Source organism: Oryx dammah, unplaced genomic scaffold (genome assembly GCF_014754425.2).
Source record: "Oryx dammah isolate SB20612 unplaced genomic scaffold, SCBI_Odam_1.1 HiC_scaffold_11232, whole genome shotgun sequence".
In the NCBI taxonomy this organism is placed as follows: Eukaryota; Metazoa; Chordata; class Mammalia; order Artiodactyla; family Bovidae; genus Oryx; species Oryx dammah.
Genome location: NW_024080625.1, coordinates 234727 through 251593, shown reverse-complemented (window position 1 = coordinate 251593; position 16867 = coordinate 234727). Strand labels below are relative to the sequence as shown.

Below are 16867 nucleotides of genomic sequence, written 5' to 3'. Positions count from 1 at the left end.
AGATTGGATAGCTGAATCCTGCGTCACGCGCCTCCGCGGGAGCGCAGACGAGCCAATCAGGAGCTTGGCGTATTTTACAAACTGGGGAAGTACCTGGAGCCGAGGCCGAGAGAGTCGGGGGAAAAAGCGAAGAAAGTGGAGGAGACCCTGAGGGGTTCAGGGGGAGGTGCGGCACGGAGATCTTGGAGGGAATGAGGGCTGCCGGCGCTCGTAGGGAAGAGAGGCAGTTCGGGGTCCTGGGACGAAAGAGTAGGCTCAGAGTGTCAGGAGATGAGCGAAAAGCGCCCTTGCAGGCGCCGGGTCTTCTGGGCGCGTGGATTTGGGCGGAGGTAGGAGTATCTGGAATGTCATGACCGAAGCTTCGAACTGGCTGACCTTTGATCCCTGATCCTTTTTTCTCCTTTTCAGGAGTAGTCGTCATGACCACCCTCCAAGCCACGAAGGATCCTCTCCTCCGGGGTGTATCTCCCACTCCTAGCAAGATTCCCGTTCGCTCTCAGAGACGCCCACCTCTCCCCACAGTCAAACCCAGCGCCCTGGACCAGGAGAACCAAGATCCAAAGGTAAGAGGAGCCTGGGGGAGTGAAGACAGTAGCTACAAGGAAGCAGCAATGCACCTCAACGCTGAGCTCAGCCTTTTTCTCCCCTACCCTAGAGACTGGGGCAGAAGCTCAATATTCAGCGGCCCCTCGCAGACTCAGCAGGCCCCAGGCTGAAAGCCACACGTCAAACAGAGCAATCTGAGAAATTGGTGGGGAGCACTCAGCTCCGGAGCCCCTTGGAGGAGCTCAGGCCTAGCCATGGGGGTCAAAATGTGGGCCCTAGGCCACCTCCCCAGACAGGTATCTACTGGGGGCTGTAGAACTGGGTGGGAGAATGGGTTGGTGCAGTGGGGTTTGGGGGCTTTGTAATCCTGCCTCTCCTGCTTACTATAATTCCTAGTCCCTGCTCCTAGAAAGCTCTTTGCTCTTAGAGGCCCTTTCTTTTCTTCAGCTATGTGTCATCACTTCTAAAGCCTTTTCCGGCTCCTCTAGTCACTGTCAATTGCTCTTTGTTCTAATGATTTGCTGAACTTTATTTACTTGTTTATTTATTCATTCATTTATCCATTAATTAATTCATTCATTTATTAGATGCAACTTATGGGATCTCGGTTTCTGGACCAAGGATTGAACCTGGGCCAAGGCAGTGAAAGCACCAAGTCCTAATCAGTGTACCGCCCGGGAATTCCCTGCACTTCTTTTATAATATGTCCATACTTTGACTTGAATCTGTTACCTCTTTATAGTTTGATGTTAGCTTCCTGAGGATGGGGGCTTTGTCGTATTCATCTCTGGGTGGCAGTGTCTAGAATAGTGTCTTATGCAGATTAAAGTCCTATGAATGTTTGCTGAGCTGAGTTCAGTTATATGAGTCTCTTTGGCTCATGCACCTCAAGGTGACAACGCTAGGCTCCCCAGCCCCTCAGCCTCCCCTCCTTCCTGTCCCTCCTCGCCTTTCCTTCTCTTCTTCCCTTGCAGTGGCTCCAGGGACCGTAGAGTTTGTGGCTGACCCTGCAGCCCTGGCCACCATCCTGTCAGGTGAGGGGGTGAAGAGCTGTCGCCTGGGGCGCCAGCCCAGTCTGGCTCAGAGAGTACTGGTTCGAGGGAGCCAGGGAGGCACCATCCGGAGGGGTCAGGTAATGAGCCGGGATAGGAGGAGATCAGGCTGGGGTAGGCTGAGGAGGGAATCCTGAGTCTGTACTGAGAGTCTCTGTTGGGGTCCCAGGATGCCCGGGCCTCTGCATATTTGGCCCCCAGAACCCCTATCCATCGACTGGACCCTGTCAGGGCTTCCTGCTTCTCAAGGCTGGAGGGACCAGGGCCTAGAGGTCGGACCTTGTGTCCCCAGAGGTTGGAGGCTCTGGTGAGTGTTCTTGAGGGGCTGATACTAGGTGCTCCTGGGAACTCCTTCTATGGACACAGCTGGGCCTTGGGATGGAGGGTACCTCCTGGTAAGCAGAGGGGTTGTATTGAGGCCAATGGGGTTGGTGGTGAAACCTGAAGGTTTGGAGCCTGCTTCTGACTCTCCTTTTTCTCTTGCTCCTGTGTGGCTCAGATTCCACCTTCAGGATCATCCTCTCACCTCTGTGCTCCTCCCTGTTTCCAGGAACTAAGAAGAGAGACCAGTGGCAGCAGCAAGTAAGGAGGGGGTCATTTGGAAAAGAATGATTCAGTGTCTGGTACGGGGTCCCTCAGGGCTGGGCCCTCTGGTAGCTTTAGGACTTCCCACCAGCCTGGGGGCAGGGAGAGGGGAAAATCTGTGAATGCCCAGGGTGAACCCTTGCAATGAGGTTCAGGCCTTCGTAGTCTGGCCTCAGTATGGCATCAGTTTCTTCAGGTTGTGAGGGACGGAAGGGGACAGAAATGAGAGGTGCCATCCCTTGTGTAGTGGCTAGAGCATAGACTGTGGGAACAAATGGGGTTTGGGTTTGATTCCTGACTCGCAGCACTTACAAGTTGTTCAAGCTTGCCTTACCTGCCAAGCTTTAGTTTCTTTAGTCTGTCAAATGAGGACAATGTTTGTATCATCATTTGAAGTTGTTGTGAGAATTAGATGATGTTTGTAAAGCACTTTGCATGGTGCCCAGCTCATATCTGGTACTCAGTGACTGCTTGCCACTGTCCTTGTTGTCCTCAGGACTTCAGTGAGCCAGGCCTCAGGATCCCTTCCGGAGACCTCTGTGCAGCCTGGTGAGTGTGTCTGGCCATGGAGAGAGAACGTCAGCTGGGAGGCTGCTTGTAGGGAGCAAACCGAGAGAAAGCTAAGGAGGGCTGTGGTGGGAAGGCCAGATCAGGAGGAGGCAGAGAGGAAGAGACCTTCTTCATAGGCCAGAGCTTTGCCCAGTTGCACTTGTGTCAGAGGAGGTGGTCCTCGTTTGTATCCTGTCTCTGCCACTTCCTGCAAGATTTACCTTCGACTCACTGTCCTATTGTCAGCCCTTCAGAACCATCACCACACCCCTAGCCCACTCAGGGTATTCAGATTAATGAGTGACTACTAATCACTGCAGATGGTGACTGCAGCCATGAAATTAAAAGAAGCTTACTCCTTGGAAGAAAAGTTATGACCAACCTAGATAGTCTATTCAAAAGCAGAGACATTACTTTGCCAACTAAGGTCCGTCTAGTCAAGGCTATGGTTTATCCTGTGGTCATGTATGGATGTGAGAGTTGGACTGTGAAGAAGGCTGAGCACTGAAGAATTGATGCTTTTGAACTGTGGTGTTGGAGAAGACTCTTGAGGGTCCCTTGGACTGCAAGGAGATCCAACCAGTCCATTCTAAAGGAGATCAACCCTGGGATTTCTTTGGAAGGAATGATGCTAAAGCTGAAGCTCCAGTACTTTGGCCACCTCATGCAAAGAGTTGACTCATTGGAAAGACTGTGATGCTGGGAGGGATTTGGGGCAGGAGGAGAAGGGGACGACCGAGGATGAGATGGCTGGATGGCATCACGGACTTGATGGACGTGAGTCTGAGTGAACTCCGGGAGTTGGTGATGGACAGGGAGGCCTGGCGTGCTGCGATTCACGGGGTCACAAAGAGTCGGACACAACTGAGCGACTGAACTGAACTGAACTGAGATAGTGCTGGGTTCAAAGGGGGTACTGGATGGGTCCCCAGCCTTGATGGTGCAGTGGTGGCTGTCAAACTGGCATACCCTTTCTGGAGGTTGCAACACCATGTGCCAGACTTTGATGTGTGTTTCAGACACTACAGCAAATTTCCTGTCTCCTCCTAGCTTCCTCTCTCCCTGAAGGGGAACATGAAGTTGTCACTCAGTCAGATGAAGGAGGAGGCGGCCCCCTCGGCCTGGCCCAGCGGGTACCACTAAAAGAAACCCGAGATAAAACCCACACCAGGGTGAGATGGGACCCTCCTGGGATGGGGGAAGGGGCAGATGATGTACATGAGGGATTCCCCAGCAGCACTGAGGATTGTGGGTAGAGCCAAACAGTCCCCGCTTGGATCTCAGCATGTTCATTGGGTCCTTGTTTGTCCTAGATGGACCCAAGCCCTCTCCAGAGTGGCACTGGCCCCTGGAGGCCTCCAGAGGTCACAGTCTGATACATATTTAGTTCACCATCAGGTCAGTGCTGAGAGTGAGACAGATCTGACAGCTCATTCATTTCCTCCACACACAAGGGTTTATTGACCAGCTACTGTGTGCCAAGCACTGTTCTAGGTTCTGGATATACAATAGGAAATAAGTTCACATTCTAGAAGGGGAGACAGAAAATAAATAATCATATAAAATATATAGTATGTCAGATGGTTATAAGTTTTCTGTTAAAAAAGAAAGTAAGGTACTAAACTGTTAGTTGCTCAGTCATGTCCAACTGTTTGCAATTCCATGGACTACAACCTGCCAGGCTCCTCTGTCCATTGAATTTTCCAGGCAAGAATACTGGAGTAGGTAGCCATGCCCTCTTCCAGGGGATCTTCCCAACCCAGGGATCAAACCTGGGTCTCCTGCATTGCAGGCAGATTTTTTACTGTCTCAGCTACGAGGGAAGCCCCCAAGATACTGTAAGGGAAGGAGAACTGGAGGGAGTGGGTGGTATTGCAGTTTCAAGGGTCAAGCGAGTATCACTGAGGTGTGGCTACGTGAAGAGCAGAAAGAGCTGAGGGACTGAGCCCCGCAGATATCTGAGGGAAGAACATTCCAGGACATGAGAACTTCAGATGTACACAGGGGGTCTACCTAGTATGCTTAAGGATCAGCAAAAAAGCAAGGCTAAAGCAGAATAAGAAGGAGAGGAAGTGAGAGGTTAGAGCAATGACAGGATTGGGTTGGGTAAGGATTTATAAACCAGCATAAGACCTTGGCTATGACTTGGAATGAGTGGAAAGCCACGGGGAGGGGGGTGATCAAGGGAGGGACATGGTTTGATTAGCTCTTAAAGAATCACACTGGCTGCTGAAGTGAGAACGAGACAGAGCAGTGCCCAGTGGGAGGGATCACTCTTCCACCTGCTTCTTCTCCACAGGACGGCTGTGACTCCTGCCTGGTGCCCTCCCCTGGCCAAGCAGTGCCACTTGCCATCACCCGGCCATCACCCTTTGGACGGGCTCAGCGTGTACCATCCCCGGGCCCCTCAGCTCCAGTTTGTATCTGTAGCTACTGGGGTCTGGGCAAGGGCAGAACAGTCTGGCTGGGATCCCTGCTGGGTCTCGATCTGTCCCTGCTCAGCCACCCCTGTCTCTCCCCAGGTCTCATATTCAGTGTTGCGGCGTCTCGCCACCCGCCCCAAAACCCAGTTCACACCGCTCCCATCAGCCTCCAGAGTTCAGCAGGTAAGAGAGGGCAGGGGAGGTCACAGGCCTAGGCCAGGACTGGGGGAGGAAGAGGATGATGGATGGGTACAGGGAGAGTCATGGCATCTCACTTCTGACCCAGGCCCGAGGGTTGAGTGGCCTCTCCCCTCAACATTGCCCTGAAGAGCCTGTCCTGCCCTGGGTAAGTATCTGAACTTCCCCATCCTGAGATACCTGATTCTGTCCTGTTGATGTCAGGCCCAGCATTTTTGAGGCAGGTGGGCTCTTAAGAAAAAGCTGCCTAACCCTCCAACTCTCCCTGCTTCTCTGTTGCCTCTTCTAATCCAAGTCTGGGGACACTCAGTTAAGGACCTGATTCCTTCCTCACGAGGGTGGGACTCAAACTAGTCTTCTTACCCCAGCCTGGCTTCCTCATGTAGCCCCTCTCCTCCCATGTGGCAGGAGCAGATTGCAGTCCGGTTATTTGACCAGGAGAGTGGTATAAGGTTGCAGGAGGGGCCTGGGAAGCCACCCGTGTCGACTCCTTATGGACCCCACCCCAGTAGAAACCCCAGCCTCCAGGAGCTGAAGATGCAGGTGGGCTGGTGTGGGTAGCAGCTTCAGTGGCTGACGGACACTGACGGGGCTGGGACTGAGAAATAGGGGTGGGTGGGCATGGGAATAGGACGGTGTGGGTACAGGACGTGCTGTTGACATCACGCTCACTCCTACCTACAGCGCATCAATATCCTGCAGCAGCTTCTGAGGCAGGAAGTGGAGGGGCTGGCAGAGGGCAAGTGTGCCTCCCTCAATGGAAGCTCCTCTCTGGATATGGTGGAACTTCAGCCCCTGCTGGCTGAGATTTCTAGAACTCTGAATGCCCCTGAAAAAATACCGGAGGCTTTTCACCTTCCTGGACTGTTACAGCACCCTGAGCTGCCAAAACCCTACTTTCCAGAGGAGTGTGGGGAGCCAGAGCCCTGCCCTGGAGCAGAGCCTGAGATCGCCCCACCCTGCCCTCCAGCTGAGCCAGGCTCCCCAGAGTCCTGCCATGGGAGGGGGCCTGAGAAACCAGAGCCCTCCACCCAGGAGCAGCCTGAGGCATCAGGGCCCAGCCCTCCAGCAGAACCTGGACCCCTTCAGGCCTGCCACCAGGGGCAGATAGGACTCCCAGACCCCTCCACTAGGGTAGATCTGGGGGTACCAGAAGCCTGCTCCCTGGAGCTCAGAAATCCAGAGTCCAGTCCACGGCCCCGCACCAGTCAGTGGGCTCCAGCGACCACCAGCCTGACCTTCTCCTCCCAGCACCCACTTGGTGCCAGCCCCCCTATTCGCTCACTCCAGTCTCTGAGGCCCTCACCAGGCCTGGCAGGTAAGGAGTTGCTTGGGTGGGGTTGTGAACAAAGGAGGTTCTCACCTCTTGCTGGGAGCAGGGCCTGCCCTGCACCAGATGACCCCATGCTTTCTTTCCCCTACCTACCTTGCCCCAGCCTGGCTCTCCCACTGGGGTGGGCGGGTGGGTGGTATGGCACCTTCAGCCCTGTACTCCTAATTGGCTTGGCCCTGGTAGGGGGTGGGAAAGGGCAGTATGTGGTGGGAGTCTTGGACTTCAGAGTCCACCCTGAACTCTTCATGGCCCTTGGCCCTCAGGCCCCAGCCATCCGGCCCCTCGGACCATGGCCCTGAGGCAGCGCCTCAAAGCTTGTCTGACTGCCATCCAAGGCTTCCACGAGGCCTGCCTGGATGATGAGTGTGCCTTCTACACCAGCCGAGCCCCTCCCTCGGGCCTCACCAGGGTCTGCACCAACCCCGTGGCCATGTTGCTGGAATGGCAGGATGCCTTGGTGAGCCTTCCGTCCACAGCCAGCTGTACCTGCACAGAGGCCCGTGGGAAGTGGGGGCAGGGGGCGGACCTTGGCTTCTTTACAGTGGGAAGAGCTGGGTACAGTTAAGAATGGCTGGGCTGTGATGAAGTCTTCTTTCTCCCTAGTGTTTTATTCCGGTTGGTTCTGCTGCCCCACAGGATTCTCCTTCATGAGGCGTCCGCGTCCACTCACTCCTGTCCTGTCTTGCTCCTTCCTTTTAACCTTATTTATTTTCCACACCGTGGATTGGAACTGACACCCTTTTGTCCTTCAATAAAGTTTCTAAAGTGTCCAAGTGTCTTCCTGTGGTCCCGCCTAGGCCAGCTACTGCTGTGTTGTTCTTGTCCACATGGTGGCAGTGTTCTCCAACTTAGAGGTCAGCCCTGGGTTCTCCCCCTCCCCCAGACTCCCTCACCTAGGAACTGACCAGGTCACCCCACCTCTGCCCACCCCACCCTCCCAGCAGGCTCTATGAGTGAATCTGTTGGGGGTCAGAGGTGAATGTAGGACTTTGGGGACCTGCTTTTCTCCCTCCTCGAAATCTTGGCCACTCCCAGGAGCCATCAGCAACTCACTCATTGCATAGAGCTCCCTAGAACTCTTCGCCCTGCATCATCAGCAAAAAGCAGAAGCACCAGACCCATATCTCTGAGATCATCCCTTGTTAGTGTCACTCTGGTTGGTGTCTCCTCTAGTAGAAGGCCTCGAAGCTCTCCTGAAGCTGACTCCCTTGCCGTATCAGAATAGAAACCCTGGGCCGCTCCCCTCTGCTCCCAGAGGCAGACCTTGCCAGGGATAACTAAACGTTGGCCTCTGACAGAGTGTAATAGGGTAGGGGTCCTTGAGAGGAGTGAGGAGGGGTTCAGCCACTTTCCCCTATTCTGCACCAAGTTAAGAGGCACCCACATTCTCCAACTTAACTTTATTGGAAGAGGCAGCAGCAGCTGTAGCCCCAGGGCCTAACCCAGATGGGGGTGATATGGAGACTGTACAGGATGAGTTTTAAGTGCTAGGAAAGAACCACCTGGTCCCCCTTAGTTCACAGAAAGACTGCCAAAGCTAGAGCCTGAAGCCTGAACATGGAGATGAGGGAGGAGGAGATGGCAGAGAAGCAATGACAGGACCAGCGCCTACCCCGGCTCCTCTCCTCCCACCCAGATGTGTTCTCCCTTCCCCAGAGCCGGCGCTTCCCTTCTGTTTTCTGCCTTCCGTGCCTCTGTGCTACAGCTAGTGAAACTTCCCTAGCTTCCGGCAGAAGAGAGGGCCGTGACCCGGGACGCAAGCCGCTCTGCTACCCCGGCTTTCACAGGCATGCGCACGGATGCTGGTAGTCCCTTCCCGCGTCGCTCTGCTCCTCCAACCGGCTTGCTCAGCTCCCCAGCCACGTAGTTACACCCCGGAGCACTAAGAGTCCGCCCATTAAGGCCACCTCCGGGAGCAGAAGGGTCCGTCCACCGCCAGGCTCTCAAAGGATGGGGTGGCGCCTTGGGTGAGGCAAGCTGAAGGTGGTAGGGAGGGGAGCAGAGGCGAAGGGTGAGCGAGGGCGCCCGGGGTCGGGGCCGGCTCAGTCCGGGTAGATGATGAAGCCAGAGAAGGTGCTGTACTTGTTGGTGTTACCGCCGTGCACCTTCCCGCCGTCCAGCTTGATGAAGACTTCGTCGCCCACATCCAGGTGCAGGATCACGCTGTTGCTGGCGTAGTCGTAGTTCTGGTCGGCATCCTGGGCGATGGCGCTGGCCCGGACCTAGTAGGGAGAACAGGGCAACCCACTCACGCTTTCTAGGGCGCTGGGGTGAGGAGGGGTCAGTCAGGGAGGTGGAGCTGGACCTGTGAAAGCGACACGACGCTAACAGACTGCAGGGGTCGGGAAAGACAAGGTGCTTCGCAGGCACCGCCATTCATTCACTCACTGCCGGGAAGTGGGCAAGTTTCACGCTTTCTTTGGTCTTCCATTTGAGCTATAAGATGGGAGGTAATAATAGAACCTACCTCATCAGGTTGTTTGGATTAAATGAGTTACTACATGTGAAGTGTGTTAAAACAGTTCTTCGCACAAAGGAAACGCCATATAGATTTTCTATTAGTATTATCATTTAAAAAATAAGAATTCGACTGTAGGATAATTTCTAAGATTCTGAACCCGCTTTGACCTCCTAAACTCGAGTTCCCATCTCCTGGTGACAGGGCACAGGCATGCCTGTAGGTGTGCAAGCAAGGGTGCGGGCTGTGGGAAGGTGCCAGTCTGTATATTCGCCCCTCCTAGCCCCCGAGGGTGCCCCGACGTGGGGATCGCTTTCCGCCCCAACAGGTAGCCCCTCCCCTTTCTGGTCTTGCTGCTGCAGGTCGCCTCGAGCCGCCAGCCCCCTCCCCAGCCCCCCTCTTCCTGTCCCGCGGGGGCTGGTTATTAACTCATTAATTATTCATCATTATTCTAATCACTATTTGCCGTCCCCAGGGCCGCAGCGCCCGCACCACAGAATACAGAGTGGGAGCCGCGGGGCCCTCCCCCCTCGGGAACTGACACACTCTAGATACACACACCCCCACGGCCTCTCACAGACACCCTGCATAGACCAGGCACACCTACTCAGTGCCACAGGCAGGTAGACACCACTCCACTCTCACACCTGCGAAACCGCACCGACACCCTTCATGCACATACACTCTACAGTCTGACACACACACACACTCTCACTCCCTTTTCCTGGGTTCCTGGGGTGGCTCTGCTGGGAGGAGACCCCAGAATAGTGCCTGCAGGTCTTGGAGGCGAAAGGTGCTGCAGCTGTAGCAAGACCTGGCGTTTGGATAGCTGGGAGGAGCTGGCCAGATGCGCCTGGTCAAATGACCCCATGGGACAGCAGGGTGAGGAGGTCACAGCTCAGCCCTAACCTTACACACCAGGCTTCCAGGAGCCCAGGCACAGTTCCCCACCCCCACCCCAAGGCCTCTCTCCCTCCCTGCTGCGTGTCTCAGGCCAGACCCTGAGCTGAGTCTTTGGGGCTTTTCTCCCAAGCTAAGGCAGCAGTGACTCCGACTCTGACCACAGGACCCGGCTGGGGTCTGCGGCTTCTGTCTTTTGCCTCCTTCCTTCTCCCAAATTCATTCCTGCAGGCCACCTGGCTGGCCCTTGAGCTGCCACATCTACCTCTGCCTACTGACTCTATTAGCTGAGGGTAAAGGCCACTGTAAAGCCAGGGACCCCAGGCCTTGGGACTAGCAATAGAGTTCCCTGGAAAATGAGCAAGTGTTTTCTTTCTTTTTTACTTTATCCTCAAAAAATCCAAGCTTAATGCCCCGACACGGGAGCAGCTACCAACTGCCCACCGCCTGAAACTCAGATTCCACACTAATTTGAAAGAGCCGGACTCTGGGAACTAGCCCATGGAGCGACTGTATAACCTGAAGGCCAGGAGAGCTGCTCCAGACAGGACGAGAAAAGAGGCTAGCTGGCAGGGTGAGATACCAGAGAGGTTTGGTGTAAGCTGCCTACAGATGGATTGTAAGGTAGCAGCTGCTTATACAATAAGATTTGCCTTTTAATTCTGACACCATTCCTAACTCCCTGTGAGACCCTGGGCAGGTCATTTCCTTTCTCTGGCCCCCAATTCCTTTTCCGCTAAGTGGAGCGATTTCTAAGTTCTTGGCAAGCTGGCCTTCTTGGATTTAGTGACGCTGTTTGGGGAAGAGATTCGGGTTGTGTAATGAAAGCAGGGGGGTTTAGAAAGCTTCCCTGTCTGGGGCTGGGTGGGAGAGGGGCATCTCACCTGTCCATTCTTCATCAAGTCGGCCCACATGCTGGTGCCGTCACCGCCGCGCATAAGCACATGGTAAGCGAAGAAGTAGACACCCGGCATAGGGCAGGTGAACTTCCCACTGGCCGCCTCATAGGCGTTGCCTACGTTGGTCACCACGTCGTCGAAGCGCAGCACCTCGTAACCCTCATGTGGCCGCCGCAGGCCAGCATAGAAGGCAATTCGAGGCACGTAGCCGGCAGGGGGCGCCACTCCGCCGGGGCCTGGACCGGGAGGGCCCGGAGGACCTGGCCTGCCCGGTTCTCCTGGAGGCCCTCTAGGACCTGGTGGTCCCGGGGGCCCTCGCAGACCTGCCTTCCCGCGCCGGCCCGCCTCTCCCTTGGCGCCAGGAGGAAAGGGGGGCACGGAGGCGGGTGCGCCGTCGGGTCCTGGGCCTCGCGGCCCGTGCGGGTCGCACACCATGCGGCAGCGACCCAGCATCTCGTAGTGCGCTGGCCCCTGGGAGCTGTGCACTAGCAGCGGAATGGCCACCAGCAGCAGCAGCACCATGGCCACCCCGACGGCCGCGCCCGCCACCCGCTTGCGGCGGCTCAGCCGCGACGCGGCCAGGGCCAGCAGGTCCTCCTCACTCTTGGGCGCAATGGTGCCGGAGGCCTGGGGCTTCCCGCTGGCCCCGGAGGCGGTGGCCTGGCTCGGGCTTGGGTCGGGACCCCCCCGACGGCTGCGGCCGGCCCCCCAACCCCTTCGGGCTCCCGCCTCAGCGGTGCCGTTCCCCAAACCTTCCGTCAAGGCGGAGGTTCCCCCGTGGACCGGAGGCAGCTCCAGACGGTTCAGAGTCCGTGGTCCTCTATTACCCTCTAGTTCAATCTAACGTTCCCGGGCGCCTGAAATCGGCGGCTTCTCGGACGGCTGGTTTCTTACGGATCTAGGATGCCTGCTCTCCGGACAGCTGCTTTCTCGAGGATGGCGGCGCCTAGGTCCCCGGCTACCCAGACGGATCGTTCCAGCCGGAGCTGGGACTGCTCTCCGCGCTCTGGACGTCCCGGGCTCTGCGCTGCGGGTGATGCCCACCGGACGCGACCTCCGCAGGTTTGCGCTCTGGCTCTCGGCGAGCCCTGACCCACCTTCCTACCCTAGCCGCGGCCCCAGCCCCCTGCTGGAGCCCTGGCCCCACGTCTCCCTCCTGCTAGCGCTCTCCCTCTCTGCGTCCCTAACCTTCCTCCCCTCCCTCCCTGGGCGGCAGTGCGGGTGGTGTGAGCCGGCGCGCGGCGGGAGCCGCTATAAGCGGCCGGGGAAGGGGGGCGTGGGGGGGGCCGAGCGACCCCTGGCGCCCAGAGAGGGAAGCGTGGAGGCGGGGCAGGCCTCGGCCCCAGTCCCGCGTCCCCCCAGCCTCTCGGTTCCTGACCCGCTCTAAGCCAGTTCTGCAGGGATTCACTGCCTCCACCCTATCCTTACTTTCACCCTCTACCCTGAGTTTGGTATTCCCAGAGCCTGAAGGAGGCCACAAATAGCGATGGGATAAAAAACGGTCGAGATACACATAAGAAGATAGGGGTAGATTCCTGAGCAAAAATGAGCCCTCCCCGGCTCCCCCCACCCCCACCAAAAAAAAAAAAAAAAAAAACCCCCAAAAAAAAAAAAAAAGGACTAGGAAAGAACAGAAATTTGCCTCTCAGTGCCCGTGACCAAATAATATATGGTCAAGGGTTCAACGGGTACGTGTTGGCCCGAACTGGAAAAGGCAAATCTCGCAGGCATCTCTGCGCCCCTCGACCCCCAGTGTTGAGGGGCGCAGAGCAAACGAGAGAGCGAGGGAACAGAGTGAGAAAACAGACCAGCCTGGGAAAGCGAGCAGGAAACCTACAGGAAAGCAGAGAAGGAGCTACAGAGAAATCAAAGGGACGGAAAGCCAAATAGAGACGCAGAGACAGAGACAAAGCTTGGAGAAGAGACCAACTGACAGCCCCAGAGGGGGAGAGGGAGAGACAGAGACGGAGAGAGAGAGACAGGAGGCGAGACAGGTTGACAGATCGAGAGAGAAATGTAAATGGCGCGCTGCAGAGAGACACCCAGGTCCGTGTTCGGACTCCAATGTGACATATCAACTGTGGGGAAGACGCGGAGGCGGGGCGCTTCTTGGAGCAGCGTGGTGGGCTCTGGGCCTGTGCATCCTGACACTGTGCTGGCAAGTGTGGTCGTGTCCGTGGGACCCTGGCTTTGTGTGCCCCTGGGTGAGTGGGATTGTGGATCGTGTGTTGTCTTTGTGTGTATATGTGTGAGGGCTGTTGGAAGGGAGGCTTTATATTTGTCTTTCTCCTAGTCCCTAAATGTGGTACCCCACAAATGTCATCTCTCCTGTCTCAGGACTGAAGTGTTGAGTTTACTGGGGAGAAAGAGTCAGAAGGCCCTGCAGGCCCAACCCAGCCCCACCACTGACTGCCCTTGTCCTAGACCTTGGCCAGCACCAGGATCTCTGCCCCTTCCCCCTCTCTCAGAGGGCTGTGGTCAGATGAAAACTAAGAGAAGTTGGACCTCACATAACAAACGTTTGGGGGAGGGATTTGAAATTGGTTATGCAAAGTAATAGAACAAACAATGCAGATTCAGTGCTAGGCATCCTCCTGTGAGAGGTGAGTGGGCATTCCCGTGGCCAAGAGGAAACATCCTTCCTCAGGATCTGGCCCCTCGAGGGGAAATTTCCTGCTCACAGGGTCTCCGGGGGCCAGAAGCTTGAAGAAGGAGTCCCAGGACTGGCAAACTGGGATATCTGGAGGCCCTGGAGGTAGATAACTGCAAAGGATCTCTTAGAGACTAGGATAAGCCACTACTGTAATGTATAAAAGTACAATACATAAAATGAGAGGCCAGGATACATCAGGGCATGATTATTGGGTGGAAAGTGATTCCTTCATCTCTTGTTTCCTGTTCCCTTCTCTGCACCTCCCAACCCATTATGGTGCAGGAAGAAAGAGGTTGCTGAGGCTTGGCCTGTTGGAGGGAGGCCCCCTACTTGCTTGAAAGGGTTGGGAGAGAAAGGATTGGCAGTCAGTGGGGGAGGGGCCTCCTCCAACCATAAATACAAATTTTATTCAAGGTCTTTGTCGCCATTTGTCTTCCTCGGGGGGCTAAGGGCCATGTCGCCCCGTGCATGTCTAATTCCAAATCTGCTCCCCCAGGCTGGATGATGGATGGGTCAGAGAGGAGAGAGCAGGCCAGGGCTCACACTGGCCTCCCTGGCCGATCCTCAGGCTCCATAGACTCCAGGTCCTTCTACCTCTCCTTCCTCCTCCCCCTTCTCCCACCACCCACTCACTAAAGGCCCTCTCTGCTCAGCCCTGCTCCCCACCCCTCTCTCCGACTTACCAAAGCCCTCTTTTTGAGCTCCTCCACCTCAGCCCTTTTCAGGTCCTAGCCCTCTTCTCTCTGGAGCTTGCCTTCTCCTCCTGTCCCCAGCCCAGACTGTGAGCTTCGGTGACCAGCAGGGCTGCAAGGCGGCAGCGGTGTGTGTGGTGGGGGAAGCAGGCTTGGCTTACAGGAGCCGAGGGGCCAGCTCCATGAATTTATTCATGTTCTGTTGCTCTTTCCCCACGCTCTGGAATGAAGCTGCCAGCTCACCAGGTCCTTATTGCTTCCCTTGCAGCTGTCACATTCGGCTGAGGAAGGACCTGGGTAGGGTCAAGGCCAGCTAGTGCTCCTGGGGCCAGAAGCCAAGTGTTTGGGCTCAAGAAGAACTGCTGGGGCCCAGGCTGGGTCTGGAACAATTTACTCAGAGCTCCTTGGGCAAACTGAACTGGGAGACCCAGTGAGGTGATGTGGTTGGGAATGGGAAATAGGTAGAGATATGTGCTTCAGGGCACAGAATGGGCAGTGGAGGAGGGGAGAGGGGAGGAAGGCTTTGAGTCCCCTAGGTGCCCCCTGTTGAAAAGCACAGCGTCTGAATTCTGCCTTACCCTCTGCCCTTGACTCTGCACTAACCTTGACCCTAATCCCAAAGTATCCACTGGACACTTCTCCAATCGTAAAATAAACCCGAACTCCATAACCTGATGCAAAATGGAACTCATCCTCACCTGTTCTGTCCTGGAACCCAGGGGTCTCCCAAGAATTTTCCCCAGGGCTCACAACCAGGTGTGTGTCAGAGTTCTGAGGACTAGACTTTAGATTAGCATGTGATTAGCATATGATTTGCATGTGATATATTCCTTCTACTCTGAGGAAGTTTTCTTGTTAAAATTTTATGAAGTCTAGCAGAAAGGTCCTGGCTCCTTGAAGTTTTTCTCTTTTTGTTCTTTTTCCCACACTCCTTGTCACAGACCCCTTCAAGGGAAGAAAGGAAGTGAGAAAATGAGCAATAGAAAACTCATGGTAGGAAAGATCCTGGCAGTGTGATTGACTCCTGTCACTTGAAGGATAACCTCCACAACCCTCAGTTTCCTCACCTGTAAGAGCAGAGGAACCAGCTGGTTGATGTTACATTAAGATCAAAGGAAATGCCTGTTTCTCCCATGCACCCTCTCCTTCCCCACCTTTCAGGGCCACTATACTGTGGTTCCTCTCCACTTTCCTCCATCCCACCCCGCATACACACACTCTGGCTTTCGGTCCCTACAAGTTAACATCACACAGTTCTGGAAGCAATCTGAGTTGCATGGTACCAGACTCCTGGTATGAAGAGAAAGGAAAATTGCCCACCTGAGAGGAAAGGGAATAACATGGATAGGGAAATAATATGATCGAGTGCTTACAGTATTTTAGAGCTGTTACAAGTAAGTTCTCTCATTGCATCCTCGATGCATCCCTGAGAGGTGGATATATTGTCTCCATTTTACAGATGAGGAAACTGAAGCCCAGAAAGGAGAAATGCTTGCCCTGTATCACCCTGTAAGTGGCAGCCCTAGAACTCGAGTTTTGATCTCCTGGCTTCCTTTTCATTGCCCTGGAAAGGAAAGATGACACCCAAGGCAGTGGAAGGGCAAGAAAAGCAAGACAGGATTGAGGAGAGAGATGTGAATGGGTTTCAGGGAAGACCTATGCGTTTGAAGCCAACGTGGCAGGGCTTTGGCTCAGCGTGTCCCCCATCCTCCACCCCCCAGCGCTGACACCCAGTTGGTGCTCAGTTGTTAGCTAACGGATGTTGGCCCAAGTCAGCTGCGGAGACGAGCTAAGTCCGATGGGGAGAGGGAAGAGAAAAAGGAGGGAGAAGGAAACAAAGACAACCGCAGAAAAATGTGCCCCAGAGGCAGAAGGCAGGAGAGCCGATCTGAGTTCCTGAGGACCGCTCTCCTCGCCGCACCGGTGGGAACACAGTTGCGGCCCAAGACCCTTCGCACACTTTGCCCTCCCGCGCCGAGGGTCGACAGGGCTCAGTGAAGGGCAGGAGGGCAGGTACCCACCGGACCTAGGCCCTCCATTCAGCCGCTGCGCAGCTCGGTGCAGCCTTAGGTCTAAAGGGTCGCCGCCAGAGCTCTTGGGGCTGAGAACAGGCTCCTGGCTCCACAGGTTATCTGTCAGGCCAGATCACGCTGACTTCTTTCCGGAGGCTCCTCGCCCTAGCCTCTCTCTCTACCCCCTTCTGCTCCCGTCTCCTCGCCGCTGTCCACCAGCTCCAGCCTCCAGTTAATGAAATCTGGCGAGGGGCCGCACAGACGGCGGTCGGACCCTTTATTTCTCCGCCGGGATAGTGGATCCCGCGGTGGGAGACCGACGGGTGAGCAGAGGATTGGTGGTGCGGTGAACCGAGGGCCGGTCTCCCGACTGGTGAGAGCCCGAAGCGCCGGACGCAGCGCCAAGCTGGAATCTTCGAAGGTTCGGCGAAACGAGGTCGGCCCCTAAGGATGCCTTCTGCCCGGGGTCCTTAGTTCTTTCCTTTTGTCCAACAACCAGGAGACTTCGCAAACCCCATATACCCATCGCGCCCTGTCCCGGGTCGATCTGGGACTCCTGGTCCCTCA

The 16867-nt window shown here is 55.6% G+C and overlaps 2 protein-coding genes across 5 annotated transcripts; one reads left to right on the top strand and one right to left on the bottom strand.

Moving 5' to 3' along the window:
- The first annotated feature begins 68 nt into the window (after positions 1-68).
- Positions 69-7456, top strand: LOC120861356 (tastin-like). 4 transcript variants are annotated; one of them, XM_040237007.1, is made up of 15 exons: positions 69-135; positions 409-563; positions 656-842; positions 1521-1678; positions 1768-1905; positions 2098-2180; positions 2680-2732; positions 3783-3904; positions 5032-5148; positions 5255-5338; positions 5442-5501; positions 5762-5896; positions 6038-6671; positions 6950-7143; positions 7290-7456. In XM_040237007.1, the coding sequence occupies exons 2-15, from the start codon at positions 420-422 to the stop codon at positions 7335-7337; spliced, it is 2157 nt and encodes a 718-aa protein (XP_040092941.1). In that variant the 5' UTR covers positions 69-135; positions 409-419; the 3' UTR covers positions 7338-7456. The 4 variants fall into 4 exon arrangements, with proteins under 4 accessions (XP_040092941.1, XP_040092940.1, XP_040092943.1 ...); XM_040237006.1 differs by having other exon boundaries at positions 90-166; XM_040237008.1 differs by having other exon boundaries at positions 99-329.
- Positions 7457-8728: 1272 nt separating this feature from the next.
- On the bottom strand, positions 8729-11465 carry LOC120861257 (complement C1q-like protein 4). Its single transcript, XM_040236881.1, has 2 exons — positions 10929-11465; positions 8729-8908 (listed from the first exon to the last, which is right to left on the bottom strand). The coding sequence occupies exons 1-2, from the start codon at positions 11463-11465 to the stop codon at positions 8729-8731; spliced, it is 717 nt and encodes a 238-aa protein (XP_040092815.1).
- Positions 11466-16867: the final 5402 nt, after the last annotated feature.

Coding starts and splice junctions, on each gene's coding strand:
- LOC120861257 (XM_040236881.1), bottom strand. CDS start 11,465: ATGGTGCTGCTGCTGCTGGTGGCCATTCCGCTGCTAGTGCACAGCTCC. Junction 8,909..10,928: donor ACTTGATGAAGAATGGACAG/GTGAGATGCCCC, acceptor TCTCCCTACTAG/GTCCGGGCCAGCGCCATCGC.
- LOC120861356 (XM_040237007.1), top strand. CDS start 420: ATGACCACCCTCCAAGCCACGAAGGATCCTCTCCTCCGGGGTGTATCT. Junction 1,679..1,767: donor GCACCATCCGGAGGGGTCAG/GTAATGAGCCGG, acceptor TTGGGGTCCCAG/GATGCCCGGGCCTCTGCATA. Junction 3,905..5,031: donor GAGATAAAACCCACACCAGG/GTGAGATGGGAC, acceptor TCTTCTCCACAG/GACGGCTGTGACTCCTGCCT.